Here is an 18,520-nt window from a genome sequence, read left to right on the forward strand (position 1 = left end):
TAATTGGCCTACATACTGCAATACTATCATTTTGTGGCCTCTGATATCATGCCAAAATGTGCCATGTTTAGTCGGCTTTTTATTACAAAGACTTCAGCGCCAGTGTTACTAAATCGCTTGCCGTAGGATTGCAAGACTACTGACCATGAGCGCAAGAGGACAGGAGTGAATGTTAGCATGATACACGCAGCAGTTGTCTTCATTGGCGTTGTTCCAGTTCGAGGGACATTCATGCTCAAGGCAGAATCTTTTGGCCTCTGAAGCATTACTGTGAGAGAAAGTGAAGCGTACAGTGTAACCACCGTCACGTGCAGCCAACATTCCTACATTCATTGTGAACATAATATTACATTCAAGAAAACCTCAATGTTCAATGTGACAACAAAAAGTTCAATGGAGTAAAATGTGCTTTCTCAACATAATAAAGCACATTTGAGAAGGCTGGCATTGTGAGTCGTGCTCACCTGAACTGGAAAATCTTGTTTTTAACCGCATATTCATAAAAGGAATCTGTGGCAGTGACAGAATAGGTAACGTTGAACTCCTCCCCATCTGTGACCTTTTCTGGTGGACGTTGAACCCAAGCCATTTCTAAGCCTGTGAAAACATGTGGGTGTGAAGTGTTTAAGGAAGCTTAGAATGGAAATATCAAAGTGATGTAACAAAGCAAATGTTTATCTTCTTGTATGAAGAGACGGTACACACACAGAGTTGAATCAACTTTCAAATGAACGGCACTTATTTTGTTGATCTAATGATTAGGAAACTTCCTTTAAGTTGTTGGTTTGTACATTTAAGGTCTTGTCTCCAATTTTTAGATGGACAGTTCATCAAAACATTCATGAACGAATCATTCAGGCTGGTTTTTGTGAACTGGATCAATGATTCACTGAAAAGATTTGAATCAAAGGAATGATTTGTTCATGAACTGGACCATATTTTTAAATAGCACACAAGTTATACTGGTTTAGATTGATGTTAGGATGATGAGAGAAATTTCATTTTTGGGTGAACTGTCTCTTTAAGGAATTACCAACAACAATGAAAGCAATTGAGTGTAGCTAATTAGACTCCTCTTAAAAGAAGCACTTACCGCCACAGCTAATCATGTTGTAATCATTTGGTTCAACTATGGGCCAGCAGTCATATTCAGTGTTGTCCAGGTCATGCCATCCTTCAACAGTCAGATTCTGAAAATATGTCATAATCACTGGTGTTTTTATCCACTATAACATATGCAAACTCTTATGAATAATGTCTTGCTCAAGTGCATTTGAGTGGGATTTTATTGTTTAGTCCTCAATCTGAAATCAAGCAGAATACTATTGAATGTAATATTGCTAAATTTGATACACAACATTTAGAAGTCGGCTATGTTAGCATGATTTTGGCATGTTGGGAGATTCAAACTATAATTTTTTTTTTTCTGCCAAACATATATATTTCAGAGCATATTATTTCTATTTTAACCAAAATAAAATAATATAAAATATAAAATAAAATAATAAAATAAAATAAAAAATAAAAAAATAGTTAGGGTAACACTTTACAATAAGGTTCCATTTGTTAACATTAATTACAAACGAGAACTAACAATGTGTTAACTCTATAGCATTTATTAATCTTAGTTAATATTAATTTCAACATTTACTAATACATTATTAAAATCAAAGGTTAGATTTGTTAAATTGTTTAATGGACCTGAGCTAACTAACAATGAACTGTTGTATTTGTATTTAATAATGTTAACAAATATTAATAAATTCTGTAAAAAAAAAAAACAAATGTATTGCTTATTGTTATTTCATGCATTGCTAAAAAAAAAGTGTTACCAGTTATTTAATTGCTTTAAAGTATTAATATGTACCACATATATACTGGGAAATAAAAAAAAATAAAATAAAATAATTGTATCTATGATGCATTTCAGAGCATGCTAAATCTATTCTGAACCATGTTTAATAGAATAAAATAATTTTGTATCTACGACCCATTTCAGAGCATGTTAAATCTACTTTTAACCCATATTTAATAAAATAAAATAAAATTGTATTTATCATACATTTCATAGCATGTTAAATATACCATTTTAACCCATTTAAATAAAATAATTTCTTTAACCAAGTGTTAATATGTACCTAATATGTACCATAATATTTACATAGTTCTCCAAGGTATCTCAATAGAGAATCAGAATGAGTTTTATTCACCAAATGTGCACAAACACACAATGAATGTGTTGTGGTTCCCAATAGCTCTGAGGTATTACCATGGTATATGTTCAAAAAACTATAACACCATGATGTGCAAAAACATATATAACTCTAACTCATACAGCCTTCATTTCAGTTCTTGGTGAATTCACAGGTCTGTACTTCACCGCCTAATTCTGGCCACAAGTGTTTCTGACATAGCCACAAAAGCCAAGCATGACGCTGTCTGATCCAGTCCATTCACTGACAGTTTCTTGGCTGATTACACCAATCATTTCTATCGCTATAAAACATGGTATCTTAAACAACAAAACACCATCAGATTTTAAGACCTGTCAAAGTGATCAAATAATTCCCCTGCTTCATTAGAATACCAACTCCAAGTAAAGCCACAAAATCGTGCACTTACCATAAGGAAAAGGACAGCGCAGGTTTCCCACAGACCCATATTGTCTTGCTTGTCAGTTTGGATGCACTGTGTGGACTGACTTGGCAAGAAGGGGCTGCCTCTTGTCCTCTATTTCTGTTTCTTTCTTTTCTTGTAGCCTCAATAGCCCCTAATTATTCAATCAGTCGGAGAGCTCACACTAATCATAAACACTCTCCCAAGGAGATCCAACTCACCTTCAGCCTCCACTTACAGTTTAGGTTATGTTGTCAGCACACATGCAAAAAACTATACAACAACAGCAACTTATTATTTGACATGAAGTCCGATACTGTTACACTGTGTGAATATCAGATGGTGGGATGTAAATTTAAAGCAAATTCACTCCCCTCCCATTTGTTTTTATTTAAATAGTGCAGTTAAAATACAAACAGATTTTCAGAATTTGTGACCTTTAGGGGATAGAGTTTACAATCGAGAAACAAAAAAGTTAGAAAAAGATAGAATAGACTGTTGTCAAAAGCAATATTTTTATTCAACAAGGACCCATTAAATTCATCAAAAGTGACAGTAAAGACTTTTATACTTTTATTTGCTTGTACTTTTTTAAAATTCTATTCATTAAAGAATCCTGAAAAAATAGTATTATGGTTTCCACAAAAATATTAAGCAGCATAACTGATTTCAACAGTGATAATAATAATGTTTCTTGAGCAGCAAATCGTCATATTATACTGATTTCTGAAGGATCATGTGACACTGAAGACTGGAGTAATGATGCTGAAAATTGAGCTTTGCATCACAGGAATAAATTACATCTTAAAATATCTTTAAATAGAAAACAGTTATTTTAAATTCTAATAATATTTCACAATATTTTGTGTATTGTGTATTAATGTATTTTTGATTAAATAAATGCAGCCTTGGTGAGAATAAAAGACTTATTTTAAAAATATTTTTAAAAATGTATCAACCCCAAACATTTTAACAGTATTTTATATACACCATTTTAAAGATTTGAATAACTTTTCCAAATATTTGAACGTAAATGATGTAAATAATAATAATAATTATTATTATTATTGGTATTATTATTTATATAAAAAATATAAAAATATATATGGGATATGTTGGGATCATTATGCAAATATGGGACATATTAGTCTAGTGCATGGTGCAGTTTTCAACAAGCAAGCAAAAGTTCAAAACATGCTAAAAATCTAGCCTACTTATTTTTAGTTAGTTAATAATAGATTTTTAATTTTTGGGTGAACTTTTTCTTTAAGATTGAAAATGCAAACAATTTTTTGAGATGATGCATTCAAATATCAGAGATGACACGTTTGAATGAAATCTTGAAAGGTAAAATGCTCATACATTTCAGTGCTTTTACAATCCTTTTTCTTCAAGGAATCTACAGTTTATAATTTTTGGGAACTCAGAGACATCACACTAGACCTTTACCAATGATAATCTAGCCAGGGATTATGTGCTTTATTTGGTTTAAAAATGTCTAATGTGAGTTTGAATATTATTTGGCTTGACCTTTGTAGCCATCTACTGAAAGCGACATTTCAAAAATAAATTGAAGCAAGCATGAACGTTAAAACTGTGAACTCAATGTAAACAAACAAGTGCATTCTATGACAAAGATTATTCAGTCAGTATTTTTGTAATGCTAAAATAGTATAATATTTATAAATTTGATTAGGCTATTATGCTGCGTTCACACCATGTCGTAATTACCGCATAGTCTAGAGATGACAACACGTGACGTTGAAAAGCTGTTCACGTCCTCGGACTGAGAATTATGAATTTCTATGGTAACACTATCAACACCTAAATTAATCTGTAGCAGTCATGTCGTACAAGTAGGAGCTCTCAGAAATTTCTTTCAAGCTATAATTACGAGCTCTACTAGGAAGTGAATGCTTTTTAGAAGTTGAAACCTCATAATTACGGTAATTACAACATGGCGTGAACGTACCTTTATCCATTTCGTAGTGCAGTGCGTTTGCTGAGAGAGCTCCACCCACAAGCTCTTCTGATTGGCTGTGATTTTTTATTGATTTTTTGTCGCATCTCATAGCCGTGTCTCCACAAGAAATCTGGAATCTTACGGAGTCTGAAATTGCATACACTCTTAAGTAGGTATTTATTTTGAATAAGTAATTAACGACTGCTAAAAAAGTATATTCTAAATAGTATGAATGTGTGTAGTATGAATTTAATTTGGACATACTACATTAACCATGTTATCATTATCATGTGACTTACCAGTGTCAGTTAAGTCACTTCACTGCCATTCACAAACCCTCTCCCGTGGCCTCATGGGATAGTAAAGTGTCCATCTATGCAGACTTCAGAATCTCACTGGAAGTAGTAGGTCATCCGGGTACTTTTTGCCTACTCCTTTATGAGTACTGTCAAAGTCCCTTTAAGACAAATCATTTCACTCGGCGGCCATCTTTGAAACGCCTCTCGGGCATTCAAGTGCAGCTCCTATCTCTTTAAATGGGGAAACCAAAATTGTTTGTCAAGCTTTCGATTACATTTCATATTTGAAGTCACGAATGAAATCTGACAACAACTGTCTCATTAATTTTGTTTCTAAACGCTCGAATCACAACAAAAAATGATATTTTTCAGGCCGGATCCAGCTAATGCGCATGCGCAGTCCTACATACGCGTCTCTTGTGCTTCATTTCTGAGGCGCGCGTCCGACTGTTTCTATAGGAACCGGCCGCTGCAGTGACACGATGACTTTACCAATCGGCGATTGGCTCTTATTTAGAAGGCGGGACTTATTCCGCCATATTGCGCTTTGCACTTTCTCCCATTACCGCTGTAATAGTATGAAAAAGGACAACATATACTGCACATTTGTGGTCTGTTCTCCCGATATAATTTACGATATATCCCATTAATAATTCACTGGAATGCACGAAGAATCTCTCGTTTTTCTCCTCAAAACCTCACGTCTCTTTCCAGGTTTGTTTTCACAGGTAAATACAATTTATTATCTGTAAAAATGATGGAAATCACTTTGAAATAGTATTACGCAATGCTGAAGTTCATGAACATTTTTTTATTAAGGCAACGTATATTACATAATACAGATATCATAGTTATATTTAACCTGTCCGTTATTGCTGCGGAAAGAATCTCGCTTTTTCATGGCCTGTTGAAAGTACCTTGTTGATGCTTTTACACTTTTAAATGTCCTTTTAATGTTTGTTGGTTGAAGGGTGAGTAGAATAAGGTCATCTCATTGTTAAAAAAAACGTATTATTGCGTTCATAGAGCTTCATAGAGTATGTAGTCTGCAGTCTGCAGCCTTTCACTGACTGTTTACAGCTTAACGGAAGTTGCACCCATAATTCGCGCAAAGCGTCATGGGGTGTAGGAATAAGCTGGATAGTCTTTGGTACTGTGCCTGCGCCTCAATGTGCATACTATCCATCCTAATAGTATGTGACATTAGTAATACTCAATGCTATTTAGGGTGGATAGTATGCACATTGGGAGGCAGGGTGTGAATTAGGACATACTTCTTTTGTCATACTGTTTTTCACTTACTATAAAGTAAGGAAGTATGCAATTTCGGATGCAGACTGAGTTTTATGAGCCACTAAAACAAAAGCCGCTATGATAGTCGATGTGTACATTTCCTGTTTACGGCAGTGAAGTGACATGATCCCAATGTGATTTATCTTTATGGAATCAGTGCCCACACCGGAAGAATAAACCATCCTGTTTATACTTGAATACTCTCAAAAGGACCTGCAGGTGGTCATTGAGAACGTTTTTGCCCAAGTGTCAACAGGAAAAGCTCGTTTCCCAGGATTCACAAACTGAAGCACTGTTGTTTCGTTATGTTGTAATCAGCCTGTGGTGCAACTCTAGGAGTTTGATTGTGAAGCTCAGGTGAGACGATGTGTAGCAGCTCGTTCCATCGGAATTGCATAAGATGGGGAATCTGCCTATTGCAAAGCATAAAGAAAGGAAACCGGTTTATTCTGTACCCCTGACCTAGCAGTTTGTATTTCAGCTTATCATCTTAATGCACAGTGGGAGTGGTTGTTAAGATGAGAATTTAATAAGAACCCAACAATGTTAACCAGAGTAATTTACTGTTTTCCTTTTTTTTTTTTTTTTTTTTTTAAACCTATAATTGTTCATCTTATGGAAGCTCGTTTCCACCTCAGTGTAAAAGAAAAATGAAGGGGGAAAAAGGATAAAAAAATTAAGAAAGTCTCATTTTGAAATAGGACGTTTGTCGACCAGTGTTATTGAAGTTTTCCTTTTTCAAGTTTTAATCATTTTGATTAATATTTTTTATTTTGACATTTCTATTTAGCTTTATTTACTTTTATTTCAGAATACTTCAACTTATTTCATTTAGTTGACAAAACAAAAAATCTCATTTTCATTTAAGTTTTAAGATTAATTTTTTTAAATCTAATATTTATATTTTATTTTATTTTGCCTTTATTTCAATAACCAAAAATAATTTTTAATAGTTTTAGCTGACAATAGCAAAACTTGTCTCAACTGTGGGAAATAAAGTCACAATTTTGAGATTTATTTTTATTTTATTTTTGTACTTTGATGTTGAACACAAAACACAATAATAAAATAAGCATAAAATAAATTACATAAGTTTTTTCTTAAATATCATTGTATTTTAGTTCAGGAACACAATTAAATTATACAGATCATTTCATTTACTTTTGGATTCATCTATATAACTGCAGTAAATACTGTATGACAAATTATTATTAATTTATTTCATAATTAGAGAATCTGATGAAGACTTTCTTTATCCACTCAAAGTGAGTCTTCGGTGAGTAAAGACTCTAATGAGCACTTTAAAAGCTTCAATATAACCACGATTTGCTATAAAAGGTATATTTATCTTTTACACATGAAACCACAAACACAAATTAGCAGTACCATTATGTATTTACATTTGTATAATTGACCACTTAATCATGTAGGACCACATAATCATGATAGCAATCGACAATATACAGTACACACTTTTAAAAAGTCATTATTCTTACATATGAAGACTGAAATGCATATGAAATCACTCAAATGCTTATAGTACATTAATATCTACAACGTCTACACATGATCTACATATTACATACATCCATTTTAAGATTAAAAAAATGACAGGACTCCTTTTATACAGTACAGTAAACTTAAGTAATCAACAGATTCACACAGATTTTACACCAGTACAGAGTACTAATGAAAGCTGTTGAGGATTCTGAAAAACGGTTGTCAAAAGCTGAATTAATGAGGTAAAGTGAAACTTTACAAGTGCATTGTTCTTGAAGATGTGGTCTGGTGGGTAGTGCACATGCTCAGACATGTTGCACGGAGGCATCTATGTGGGTGACTATCAATAAAATTTGCACAAGTAAGTGCATTGCTTTGTACTGTCATTAAATTCCCTTCGAGTTCTGGTCTAACTTTTCATCTCTGAGAGCAGTCCGCAGGAGAATTTCAGAGCAATGGCACGTCAAGTTGCTAAAAATGGTCATCATGGAATCAAAAACGAGTCCAGCCCACCTTCAAGACTTCAGCATCTCCTGTGTGGAGACCTTGCTGTCCTCTGCTGTATTCTCTTTCAGGCTGCTGCTTGTCTCCCGACCGGAGCCGCGTTGAATGTTGGCCCTGGACGACCTCTGTCGCCTCGTCCCGATGCGAACGCAGCACATCAGGTTCTTGATGGTGGTCCACATTTCCTCGTCCCTGTAGGAGTAGATGATCGGGTTTATGACAGAGTTGAGGACGGCGAGGAGCAGCAGCCAGCGTTTGAATTTCAGGACCTCGCATCGTTCGCACTTGAGTCCATCCAGGAGAAGAACCACAAGTCCAGGGGTCCAACAGATCACAAACGCTCCTAAAAAGACATACATTTTTTAAATATATATATATATATATATATATATATATATATATTTCACTCATGACAACTCTCAAAATAGTTTTAGCATGTTATTGAATATGGCGACGTTAATGTATTTCTTGATTGACTAGATCTGCTGCTGTTGCTGCTACAGAGCAAGTATGGACTTGTTACTGCTAATACAGAGACACGCTGCTGTGAGCATGTAAGATATGCTGCTGCTGCATAAATAGACATACATAAATCCTGTAGCAGATCTAGGCAGGTGGAGCCGGGGAGGTGGAGGGTTTCAGAGGAACTCTAATAGCGTTGCAGGACCATCTTACAGCAAACTCTGAACCAGACTATTTAAATGTTGAACAAGCAATCTCATTGGCTGCAGGATCAGCAGAGGCCAATCAGCTTGTGCCATGCGGTAATGTGATTGCTTACAGATTGGATGTAAAGGACTTATTAGCCTGCGCCCTCTAGAGTTTCATGTCTGACCTAGATATACAGTATCTTCCAATTTACATATATAATTGTGTATATCACATAAACAATTAGACACAAAATATGTGCATATGCATACCTTTAAAAAGTATATATACTGACTTTTTTTTTTTGAGTTCTGAGTTTTTTCACTCCCCTTGAAGTATTTTCTTTTTACCTTTTTATATATTTTATATTTATGTATATTTTATATACACAGTGCTGCTTGAAAGTTTGTGAACCCCCTGCAGTATCTGAAAATGTGAATAATTTTAACAAAATAAGAGGGATCATACAGTATGCATGTTATTTTTTATTTAGTACTGTCCTGAGTAAGATATTTTACATAAAAAATGTTTACATATTGTCCATAAGACAACAAAAAAATAGCTGAATTTATAAAAACGACACGCTCAAAAGTTTGTGAACCCTTGTTTCTTAATACTGTGTGTTGTTACCTGGATGATCTACGACTGTTTTTTTGTTTTGTTTTGTGATGGTTGTTCATGAGTCGCTTGTTTGTCCTGAGCAGTTAAACTGCCCAATATTCTTCAGAAAAATCCTCCAGGTCCAGAAAATTCTTCAGATTTCCAGCATTTTTTGCATATTTGAACCCTTTCCAGCAGTGACTGTATGATATTGAGATCCATCTTTTCACACTGAGGACAATTGAGGGACTCAAACACAACTACTAAAAAAGGTTCAAACATTCACTGATGCTCCAGAAGGAAACACGTATTAAGTCAGGGGTGAAAACTTTTGAACAGGACAAAGATGTCCAAATTTTTCTTATTTTGTTTAAATTTTTTTTATTTTTTTTTTATTTAGTACTGCCCTTCAAAGCAACAGAAGACACTTAAATGTTTGCCAGTAGACAAATTAAGTACAATTTACCTTGATCTTTAAATTCAAAAGTTTTCACCCCGTCTCTTAATGCATTGTGTTTCCTTCTGAAGCATCAGTGAATGTTTGAACCTTTTTTATTAGTTGTGTTTGAGTCCCTCAGTTGTCCTCAGTGTGAAAAGATGGATCTCAAAATCATACAGTCACTGCTGGAAATGGTTCAAATACGCAAAAGATGCTGGAAAACTGAAGAATTTTTGGGATCTGGAGGATTTTTTTGAAGAATATTAGGCAGTTTAACTGGTCAGGACAAACAAGCGACTCATGAACAACCATCACAAAACATAAAAACGGTCGTGGATCATCCAGGTAACCACACACAGTATTAAGAATCAAGGATTCATTAACTTTTTTGAATGGGGTCATATTTATAAATTCAGCTATTTTTTGTCTTGTGGACTTTATGTAAACATTGATTATGTAAAATATCTTATTCAGGAAAAAAGATGACATGCATTTTGTATGATCCCTCTTATTTTGTTAAAATTATTCACATTTTCACAGATTCTGCAAGTTCACAAACTTTCAAGCAGCACTGTATATATAAAATATTATAATAATTATAATTAAGCATAATATATATAATAAGGTTGACAGTTTCATAGGTTAACCTACTAGCCTTGTATTGTGAAACATCAAAGTGCTGATATTTTTTTTTTTAGGAAATGAAAACAGAGTAAGTTGTCATAGGTTCCACAATTTATCATAAGAAGTATTGCTTTGCTGCACCCCTAAGATGAACCTTTAACACATATTGCATCTTGCGCTGCTGTATAGACACTGCAGTGATTATAATCATTGTTTGTTTTAACCACACTTAGAGAATGCGTTTCTGCCCCAACATGTTCAATAACTCTTTTTTTTGAGCCTCGATAGTGACTCACAGCAACAAACCTGCCTTTAGTCGCAGTTCCACTTAATTCTTTCAAGTTAACATGAAATCTTGCCTGCACCACAAAACAAGCTTAGACAAACAGGACGGATCTCAGGTGGATAACATGTAGCGGCACGTCTTTCAAGATCAGAAAACACTCATGCGGACCAAAATGAACAAAGAAGATGGTTGTTTTCATATGAAAGAACTTCTCAGGAAACCCATCTCCTGTTTCAGAGAAAAATCATTTTCTAAATCAGTATTTTATCTTTTTTAATAGTAAAAATAGTGAAGCATTCTTAAAAACACACACACATATACATACATAATATATTTTTAAAAAATATTATTTAATTTAGTTTCTTAAGTTAAGTACATTGTATTCCAGGGAAAATACTGATAAAAATATATTATAAATGCTTAATTATAAGTTTTTGTAAGGTTAAAAGTGTGATAAATGTGCTTATTTGGCTCCAGTAATGCTTACTAGAGAAGGACATGCAGAGGTTATGACAAAACCTCATCAAATGGGGGTTCCTCTGTGGTTTCTAGTAAGTTCTCCATTTAAGGGAACACTCTTTCTCTTTAATCATATTAAACAGCATCTGGAGGAGGCCGGCACACCACGTTTGCTGCAGATGTGCAGTGTTATAAGCGCTCTTTGCATATATGCATTTATTAAATGGCATGTTTTCCAAGCATAACAAGCAGTAGTGGTGAAAGGGCCGGGTTCCGCAGGGCCACAGAATCTCAAAGGGGCCACAACTATTTTAAAAGAAGACTTTGAAAGTGTGTGAAGAACCCTATAATTGCAGCACTGCTACAGATGAAACACCATTCAGGCAAAAACAATTAAACATAAATATAATTTGTTTTAAAACAGCTAGTGAGATAATGCACAGTTACATAATATTATGGAATGTTATGGAGAGTTTTTAGCACCAAAACACCAATCCTAAACAAAAACCTGCTCACCTCTTTAAATATTAACACTTCAGCTGCATATGAAAACACATTTCCCTACTATAATATATATGAAAGTCGTATGTTGCGAATTCTCAGTATTCGCAAAACAGTAGAATGACCTACTACTTCCGGCGAGATTCTGAAGTGGGCACTTTACTATCCCATGAGGCAATGGAAGAGGAGTTGTGAATGACACTGGTAGGTCACATGACAATGACAACATAAAGACTGTAGTACGTCAAGATTACATTCATACTACACACATATAGAATATTCCTTTTTAATGGTCGCAAAGTAATTACTTATTAAAAGCAATTCAAAAAAGTTTGCGATTTTGGATGCAGTCTTTGAGAAAACATACAAGGGAAGCTACGGAGCCCCTAAAGGCACATGGTGATGGAAAAAAATATGAGATGGGAGGATATTTCAATGCTTTTGCATACTCTCACAAATGTTTTGTGTTCACCTTCAAAATTCTGTGTTTTTTCGCAAAATGTTTGAGTTTTGCTGAGAAATTTTGCATGCAAAGTTTCTCGTGGGAATGCAAAGCTTTCGCGAGTGAACACAAAGTTTTTAGCGGGAGCACAAGGGCATTGAAATATTTACATATTTTCCTCCAAAGAATTCCATCACCATGTTCCTTCAAGGGCTTCGTAGGAAACAGTTACAAATGTTGAGTAACTTTTCGCCTTTATGTAATTTTCTTTCATGTTTTCAACAGATTACATGGCAACATTTATACAGATTGAGCATACAAATTAAACGAGTATGTTGATTATTAAATCAATGTTTTAATCTCATAATTATGCTAAAAATAAGAATGTTAACCAAGGGATTACAAATGTATAGTATGAAATCTTTATATTTGAGTTTATTTGCTAACCAGCCATGATCGCATCAAGTCTTTCTTTCTTTTCCCCTCCCACTGTGAATCCTGTTCCTCATATCTGTACATTAAATATCAAATATTTTTTAACTGGCTGTGACAGTGTCACGTTGCACAGCAGCTTCATGTTCCGTGTTTTTTTTTCATGAAATTACCCTGTAATTCTTGTAATTTTGATCTCTATACAAACGGAAGAACAAAACATCTCAATCTGTCAACATTTGCACAGCACATATAGCTATGTAGAAGTTAATATTTACAAGAACGAAAGAGTGTTTCACTGCTGTGCTTTTTTTTCCTTTTAAACAGAGAATTTCTCCCTTTTCAAAAGAGGAGTCTCGAAGCAGATTAATGTAACCTTTACCTCCAAAACATGCCACAAAACAACAAAAGCAAGAATGTAGCATGCTTCTGAAACACAGGCGTCTGCTTTTATCTGCAGTTTGTTCCAGAAAATATCTGATAAATACTGGGCTGTGAATCTTCACGTATCTTCATCATACAAAGTCTCCCAGAAACATTTTCTATAACTTCAAAGCAAACTCGTCTGACCACAATCAGGTTCTCACACATGTGAGCAATTGGTTTGAAAGAGAGACACGCATCTACTATGAGATTCATGTTCTTTCTCTTCAAGGCCACAGGCCACTTGCGCTGGTGGTTTGATTCAGATGCCAGGCAGTGTAAAGAGCGACCTTGTGCAAGATAATTATACAGGCCTGGAGGAAGCCTGTTGTGCAGGGAAGAGACGACTCCTCCACTTTGGCCCTATCTGCAACTTGAAGCAGTAAGAGATACTCCTAAAAACCTGTCTAAAACCAGCTTTTCTTCTTTGTAGCGTACATTGGTCTAACATAATTTCAGAAAAAAGACCAGCTAGGTCAGCATTAACCAACTTTCTGTTTTGGTGGTGGTCTAGTTGGTGGTTTTCAACACAGTCTATAAACAGCAATTCTTACCAAATATGTTTGGGTCAATTACATAGTGCTATTTTTTCCAGATCTATTAATATATTATTCAAAAAATACAATGACTTGAATCTTATAAGAAGAGCATGTTTTTAGTTTTTCAATTAAAAATTATAATGATATTTTGGGGGTGGTGGGTGGGGAGGTGTCATAAAGTAAATAATACCTTAAAAGAAATCAAAGATTAAAGGGTTAGTTCCCCCAAAAATGAAATTTCAGTCATTAATTACTCACCCTCATGTTGTTCCACACCCGTAAGACCTTCGTTCATCTTCTGAACACAAATTAAGATATTTTTGATGAAATCTGAGGGTTTCTGAACCACACATAGGCAGCAACGTCATTGCATCTTTTGAGGTCCAGAATGGTCCTACCCTGTTGACATAGTAAACACAGTGCAGCGCTTCCGTGTTTACGTCTGAATGCCGACTCAGTATTGGCCGGCTCCTGCGTCAGCATCACACGCATGCACTGTGTTGCTCATGTGTACAGCATCGGCAAATACTGAGCCGGCATTCGGATGTAAACACAGAAGTGCTGCACTGTGTTTACTATGTCAACAGGGTATGACATAGTAATGTTATTAAAAATGTTATTAGTTTTTTCATGAACACAAAGAGCACATTTCTAAAAACTAGATGTTAAAAAAGTCTCTTTCTCTTTTTCAAAAGCACTCTTATTTATCATTAGCCTGTGTGCAGACAAAACATCTGGTTGATTGTTTGAATGTGTCATTCATAATGAAAGACAAAGAAAAACAAAAGGCAAAAGAAACCCAACCTTTGAACTTCTGATAGCAATCAGCTAATGCAGGGGTGGGAGGTTTCGTGTTTTGTGTCTCATTGTTAACACTTGCGTCTCATTGTACGTTAACTCTTCAAGTTCTCAAACTCTCAAAAGCAAGATGTATATGCATACTAGATCTCTGCTCGTGGTTAACAGGATATGAGATCACATCCTTCCAATCTAAATATTTGCCATGTCTGTATTAATTTAACAAAAATATTTACCCACCCTATCCCACATCACCCAAACTTGGGTGGGTTATGAGTTTGTCAAGAAATGTTTCAGACCTTTCAGGCCTCTGTTGTGAGCTAAATGAACATATTCAGCAGTCTGGGAGCGTTTATCATGCTTACAGACTAAAGGCGTGGACTTTGGACAACTCATCAGAGCTGTGAAGGCTTGTGGGAAAACTATAAACCAACATTTACTGTAATTGCCATTGAACTTTGAGTGACTGAGTAGTGGTGATACATTCTGATACATATCACAGTCTGGAATGCATGTGGTGAATCAACATGCTGCAATGAATCCACCTCCCATTTCGTCAGGCTGCTTGTATTAATGTAGTATTGTTATACTAATGGATACATTCATCATGTCATTCCAATCCAGAAGTGATGCACCAAAATGATTATTTTTCCTGAGAAACCAAAATTTTAATTTAGCTGGAAACTAAAACTTAAAACTAAAGTTTGGCTAATTAAATTTTGGTAGTTGGGTAGTTCAACTCTTCATTCTCAGGGTGTATAATAAAACCCGTTGTAGTAAAATTCTCACTTTCACCAGACCAAATCTAAAGGAACATCTCTAGAACTTGCCAAATAATTTTTTTTTTAACAAAAAACTGAATCTGAAATTAAATGTTTAATTTAGCTGAAAAAAGTTTAGGTAATTAAATTAGGATTTTGGGTTATTAAATCCATTTGTAGTAAAGTTCTTTGGCAATGAGTCGCCTCTCGATATTTCAGCAAATTTTACATATTGCTAGTCTAGCATAAGGTAAATTGTGTCCACATTGCTGACATGCTTACCTGCTGCAGCTTATCCAAGTTGAATGAGTCATCAGAGAATTAGTCAATGATTTCGGCTTTCCAAAACTATTGTGGCCAAAACCTCATTTTTTTTTGGCTGAAATATCTTTGATTGCTGAAATTTTAGTGCATCAATACAAACCAGTGTGCAGAAAGATGCAAAAGAAGATATTTTGATGAATGTTATAACAGTGAGAAAAAAAAGTGTCAATGATGTCCAAAATTTGTGTTCCACAGAAGAAAAAAAGTCATACAGGTTTGGTACAACATGAGAATTTTTGGTTATTTTAGTGTCCTTGTTACATAGGTTACATGTACTTATTGTAGTAAATTATGCATAATTACATGCAACTAACCCTAAAGCAAACCCTAATCCAAACTCTATTGTTAGTACATGCATTTAATTATTATTACTCACTACCTAAATGTATAATTACACTGTAACAAAGACGCCTTAAAATAAAGTGTAACCGAATTTTCATTTTTTGATGAACTATCCCTTTCGCAAGACCAAATCTAAAGGAACATCTCAAGAACTTACCTAGTACGGTCATCACAGTTTTGATGAGTTTGACTGGCGTCCTCTTACGATTTATAGATCCAGAAGTGTGCGACTTCAAGACTGCAGTCTTTTTCATCACATAGAGGTATATCCTCAAGTATACGCCCACCATAATGAGAAAGAGCACCAGGTTGGACACGGACCAGAAGATCAGGTAGCTCCGGCTAAAGATGGGAGCCAGTTTGGAGCACAGGTCCAGACTACAGACACAGTTCCAGCCCAAACTAGGCACGGCCCCCATGAATATCGATATACCCCACACAAGGGCAATCAACAGGGTCACTCGACGTTTGGTGAGGTTACTGTGGACCTTCCAGTTCATGATGGAGATGTAGCGCTCGAGGGCGATCACCAGGAGGTTGGTCAGGGATGCGGAGAGACTCGCATCCAGCAAACCCTGCCGAAAGAAGTAGGCTTGAACCGTTAGATCACGAGATATTTTCCCTGTATTGAACATGAGATACACATAAGCGATCCCGGCGAGAAAGTCTGAGGCGGCAAGATTGGCGAGGAGATAGTAGAAGGGATAGTGAAACCTTCTGTTTGTCACCACCGCTGCAATGATCATGGCGTTGGCCACTAGGATGAAGCAACAGCAGATGGATCCAACACACTGAACCAGGATGAGCTGCGTTCGATCCCATTCATCTGAGGTTATGTTGCTGTTGTTGTAGAAAAAGTCCATGTACTGATCATGGTAGCAAACGTTATTCCTTGCCATCTTTATATCAAAACCACTATGACTGGAAGGAAAACAACAAATAAGTGTATTGTCTGGGAATATAATAACACTTCAATTATTTCAGTTTGTTTTTTCATATGAGTCATTTATAGGAAAACCCATAATTCAAAGGCAAAACGTCATCATGGCGTGACAAAAATGTGATAAACAACATAAACTGCAACAAACACTCAAATATACACAACTGATTAATGATAGTCTAACTTTTTCAGTAAAATACAAATAAATGTGATCATGATGGCCCTGGAAGCTTGATGGAAAAAAAAAACAAAAAAGGTCATTGAAACTTTTCATCTCGCAGTTCAACTTTTTTCCCCCTTAGAATTTCAAGTTTACATCTCACAATTCTTATTTTTCTTGAATTGCGTGTTTTTATCTCACATTCTGAGTTTATATCTTGCAATTCTGACTTTTCCTTTCAGAAATGTGCAAGAAAAAAGTCTGAATTGTAAGATATAAGGTCACCGTTGCCTTTTGTATTTTGTGGTAGAAATAAGCTTCCATACCTTTCCACATAAAAAAGGCGATGTAAAAAAAAAATTCGAAAGCATCTGTATTGCATTATTAAATGAACTATAAACTTAGGTAGCGTTTAAAGTATAACATTTAAGTTCTTTTTTTTTTCTTTTTTTTTGTAGTTTAGTTTTTTCTGTAGTTTAGCTGTACTGTAGATTTTTATGTTTTTAACATTTTTTCTAGTTTATCTAAGGTATTCAATCGCCATTTTAATAACATTTTGTTTTCACAAGTTTGTTTTAAATGGTAATGTGGTCTCTCAATTAGAATATGCTCGTGAAATGCTGTTTCAAATAGTTTTACATGCATGTTACACCTCAAGACACTACCAAAACAAATCAAATCAATTCACGTGCAATCAAGTTTTAGTGGCATTATATCCTTAAAGTTTGACCAAATGTATGATACTCGTACAATAATGTGCAGTAACAGATTAGGTTCTCTTACCAGTGACAGACTCGTCAGGTTCTCAGTTCACTCTCCATTAGAAGTCCGAAGTATCTCTCAAATCCGGCGTGACTCCACAAACACTAGGCGACTCTCGGTGAAGTATCTGCTGAAGTTTGATCCTGAGAGTTTTAGGGAGGAGAGCGGGAGTCACAGACTGTCACTGTGGGCGTGGTCAGCGCACTCTGGCTGCAACTATTCTGCTGCTTTCAATTGCCCGTAAAAAGTAAATAAAACATTACGAAGTTTTCTGAAATTACGCGATCATTGTCATTGTTAATGTTTGAAGAGAAATAGTTTATTCGTTTTTAAAGTTCAAACGAAGTCAGAATGTGTCATCAGTAGTCTATACACGACGCGTTTATGAGTGGACTATTCTGTTTCAGCCTCTATTGCATAATTGCGTAACGTTACGCAATTTTACTCAGATGTGTGAGGTAAAGGAGTGTCTACAACACTTAACATATGCAAATTGAGAAAATGTCTTTCATTGACACTGATAAAGACTTCATTTATTTTGATACTCAGTATGTTGATTGTTGAATTTAATATTTTAACACAATGACAATGGAGATAACAAGAAAATATACCTTTTATAATGTATATGAACATTTTTAATATACTATCTATTGATTATTTATAGTCAGCTACTCAATTTTTTTTTTTTTTTTTTTGGTGCCATTGTTCAGAATGTTGCACCTTTATGCTTCATTGCAATTTTCATGTTCTACCAAAATAAATAAAAATATAAATAAAAAGAACAATAAAATAAACCAGAATGGGCTACCAGGTAAATTTTGTGTCTGGTTTGGGATTGAGTTTCATTTCTTATAGAAAGAAGAAG

General features: G+C 35.0%; 2 protein-coding genes across 3 annotated transcripts in view; both read right to left on the reverse strand.

Annotated features, from left to right (window-relative positions):
- LOC127520401 (atrial natriuretic peptide receptor 2-like) overlaps positions 1-7,037 on the reverse strand; it is a 27,951-nt gene extending 20,914 nt beyond the window's left edge. For both annotated transcript variants that reach the window (XM_051908436.1, XM_051908435.1), the window contains exons 1-4: positions 2,623-7,037; positions 1,094-1,190; positions 465-597; positions 145-268 (exon numbers count right to left, since the gene is read on the reverse strand). In XM_051908436.1, coding sequence (XP_051764396.1) covers positions 145-268; positions 465-597; positions 1,094-1,190; positions 2,623-2,661 — 393 coding nt within the window. In that variant the 5' untranslated portion in view covers positions 2,662-7,037. The remainder of the gene's footprint in view (positions 1-144; positions 269-464; positions 598-1,093; positions 1,191-2,622) is intronic.
- A 139-nt stretch (positions 7,038-7,176) lies between these two features.
- On the reverse strand, positions 7,177-16,694 carry lpar3 (lysophosphatidic acid receptor 3). Its single transcript, XM_051908446.1, has 2 exons — positions 15,951-16,694; positions 7,177-8,518 (listed from the first exon to the last, which is right to left on the reverse strand). The coding sequence occupies exons 1-2, from the start codon at positions 16,690-16,692 to the stop codon at positions 8,187-8,189; spliced, it is 1,074 nt and encodes a 357-aa protein (XP_051764406.1). The 5' UTR covers positions 16,693-16,694; the 3' UTR covers positions 7,177-8,186.
- Positions 16,695-18,520: the final 1,826 nt, after the last annotated feature.

The sequence above is a fragment of the Ctenopharyngodon idella genome, chromosome 10 (assembly GCF_019924925.1).
Source record: "Ctenopharyngodon idella isolate HZGC_01 chromosome 10, HZGC01, whole genome shotgun sequence".
NCBI classification, from domain to species: domain Eukaryota; kingdom Metazoa; phylum Chordata; class Actinopteri; order Cypriniformes; family Xenocyprididae; genus Ctenopharyngodon; species Ctenopharyngodon idella.

Bases quoted from the DNA above. Each gene is read 5' to 3' on its own strand.
- lpar3 (XM_051908446.1), bottom strand. From the start codon at position 16,692: ATGGCAAGGAATAACGTTTGCTACCATGATCAGTACATGGACTTTTTC. The intron at 8,519-15,950 runs GTAAGTTCTTGA...ATGTCTTTTTAG, and splicing joins AACTGTGATGACCGTACTAG to GAGCGTTTGTGATCTGTTGG.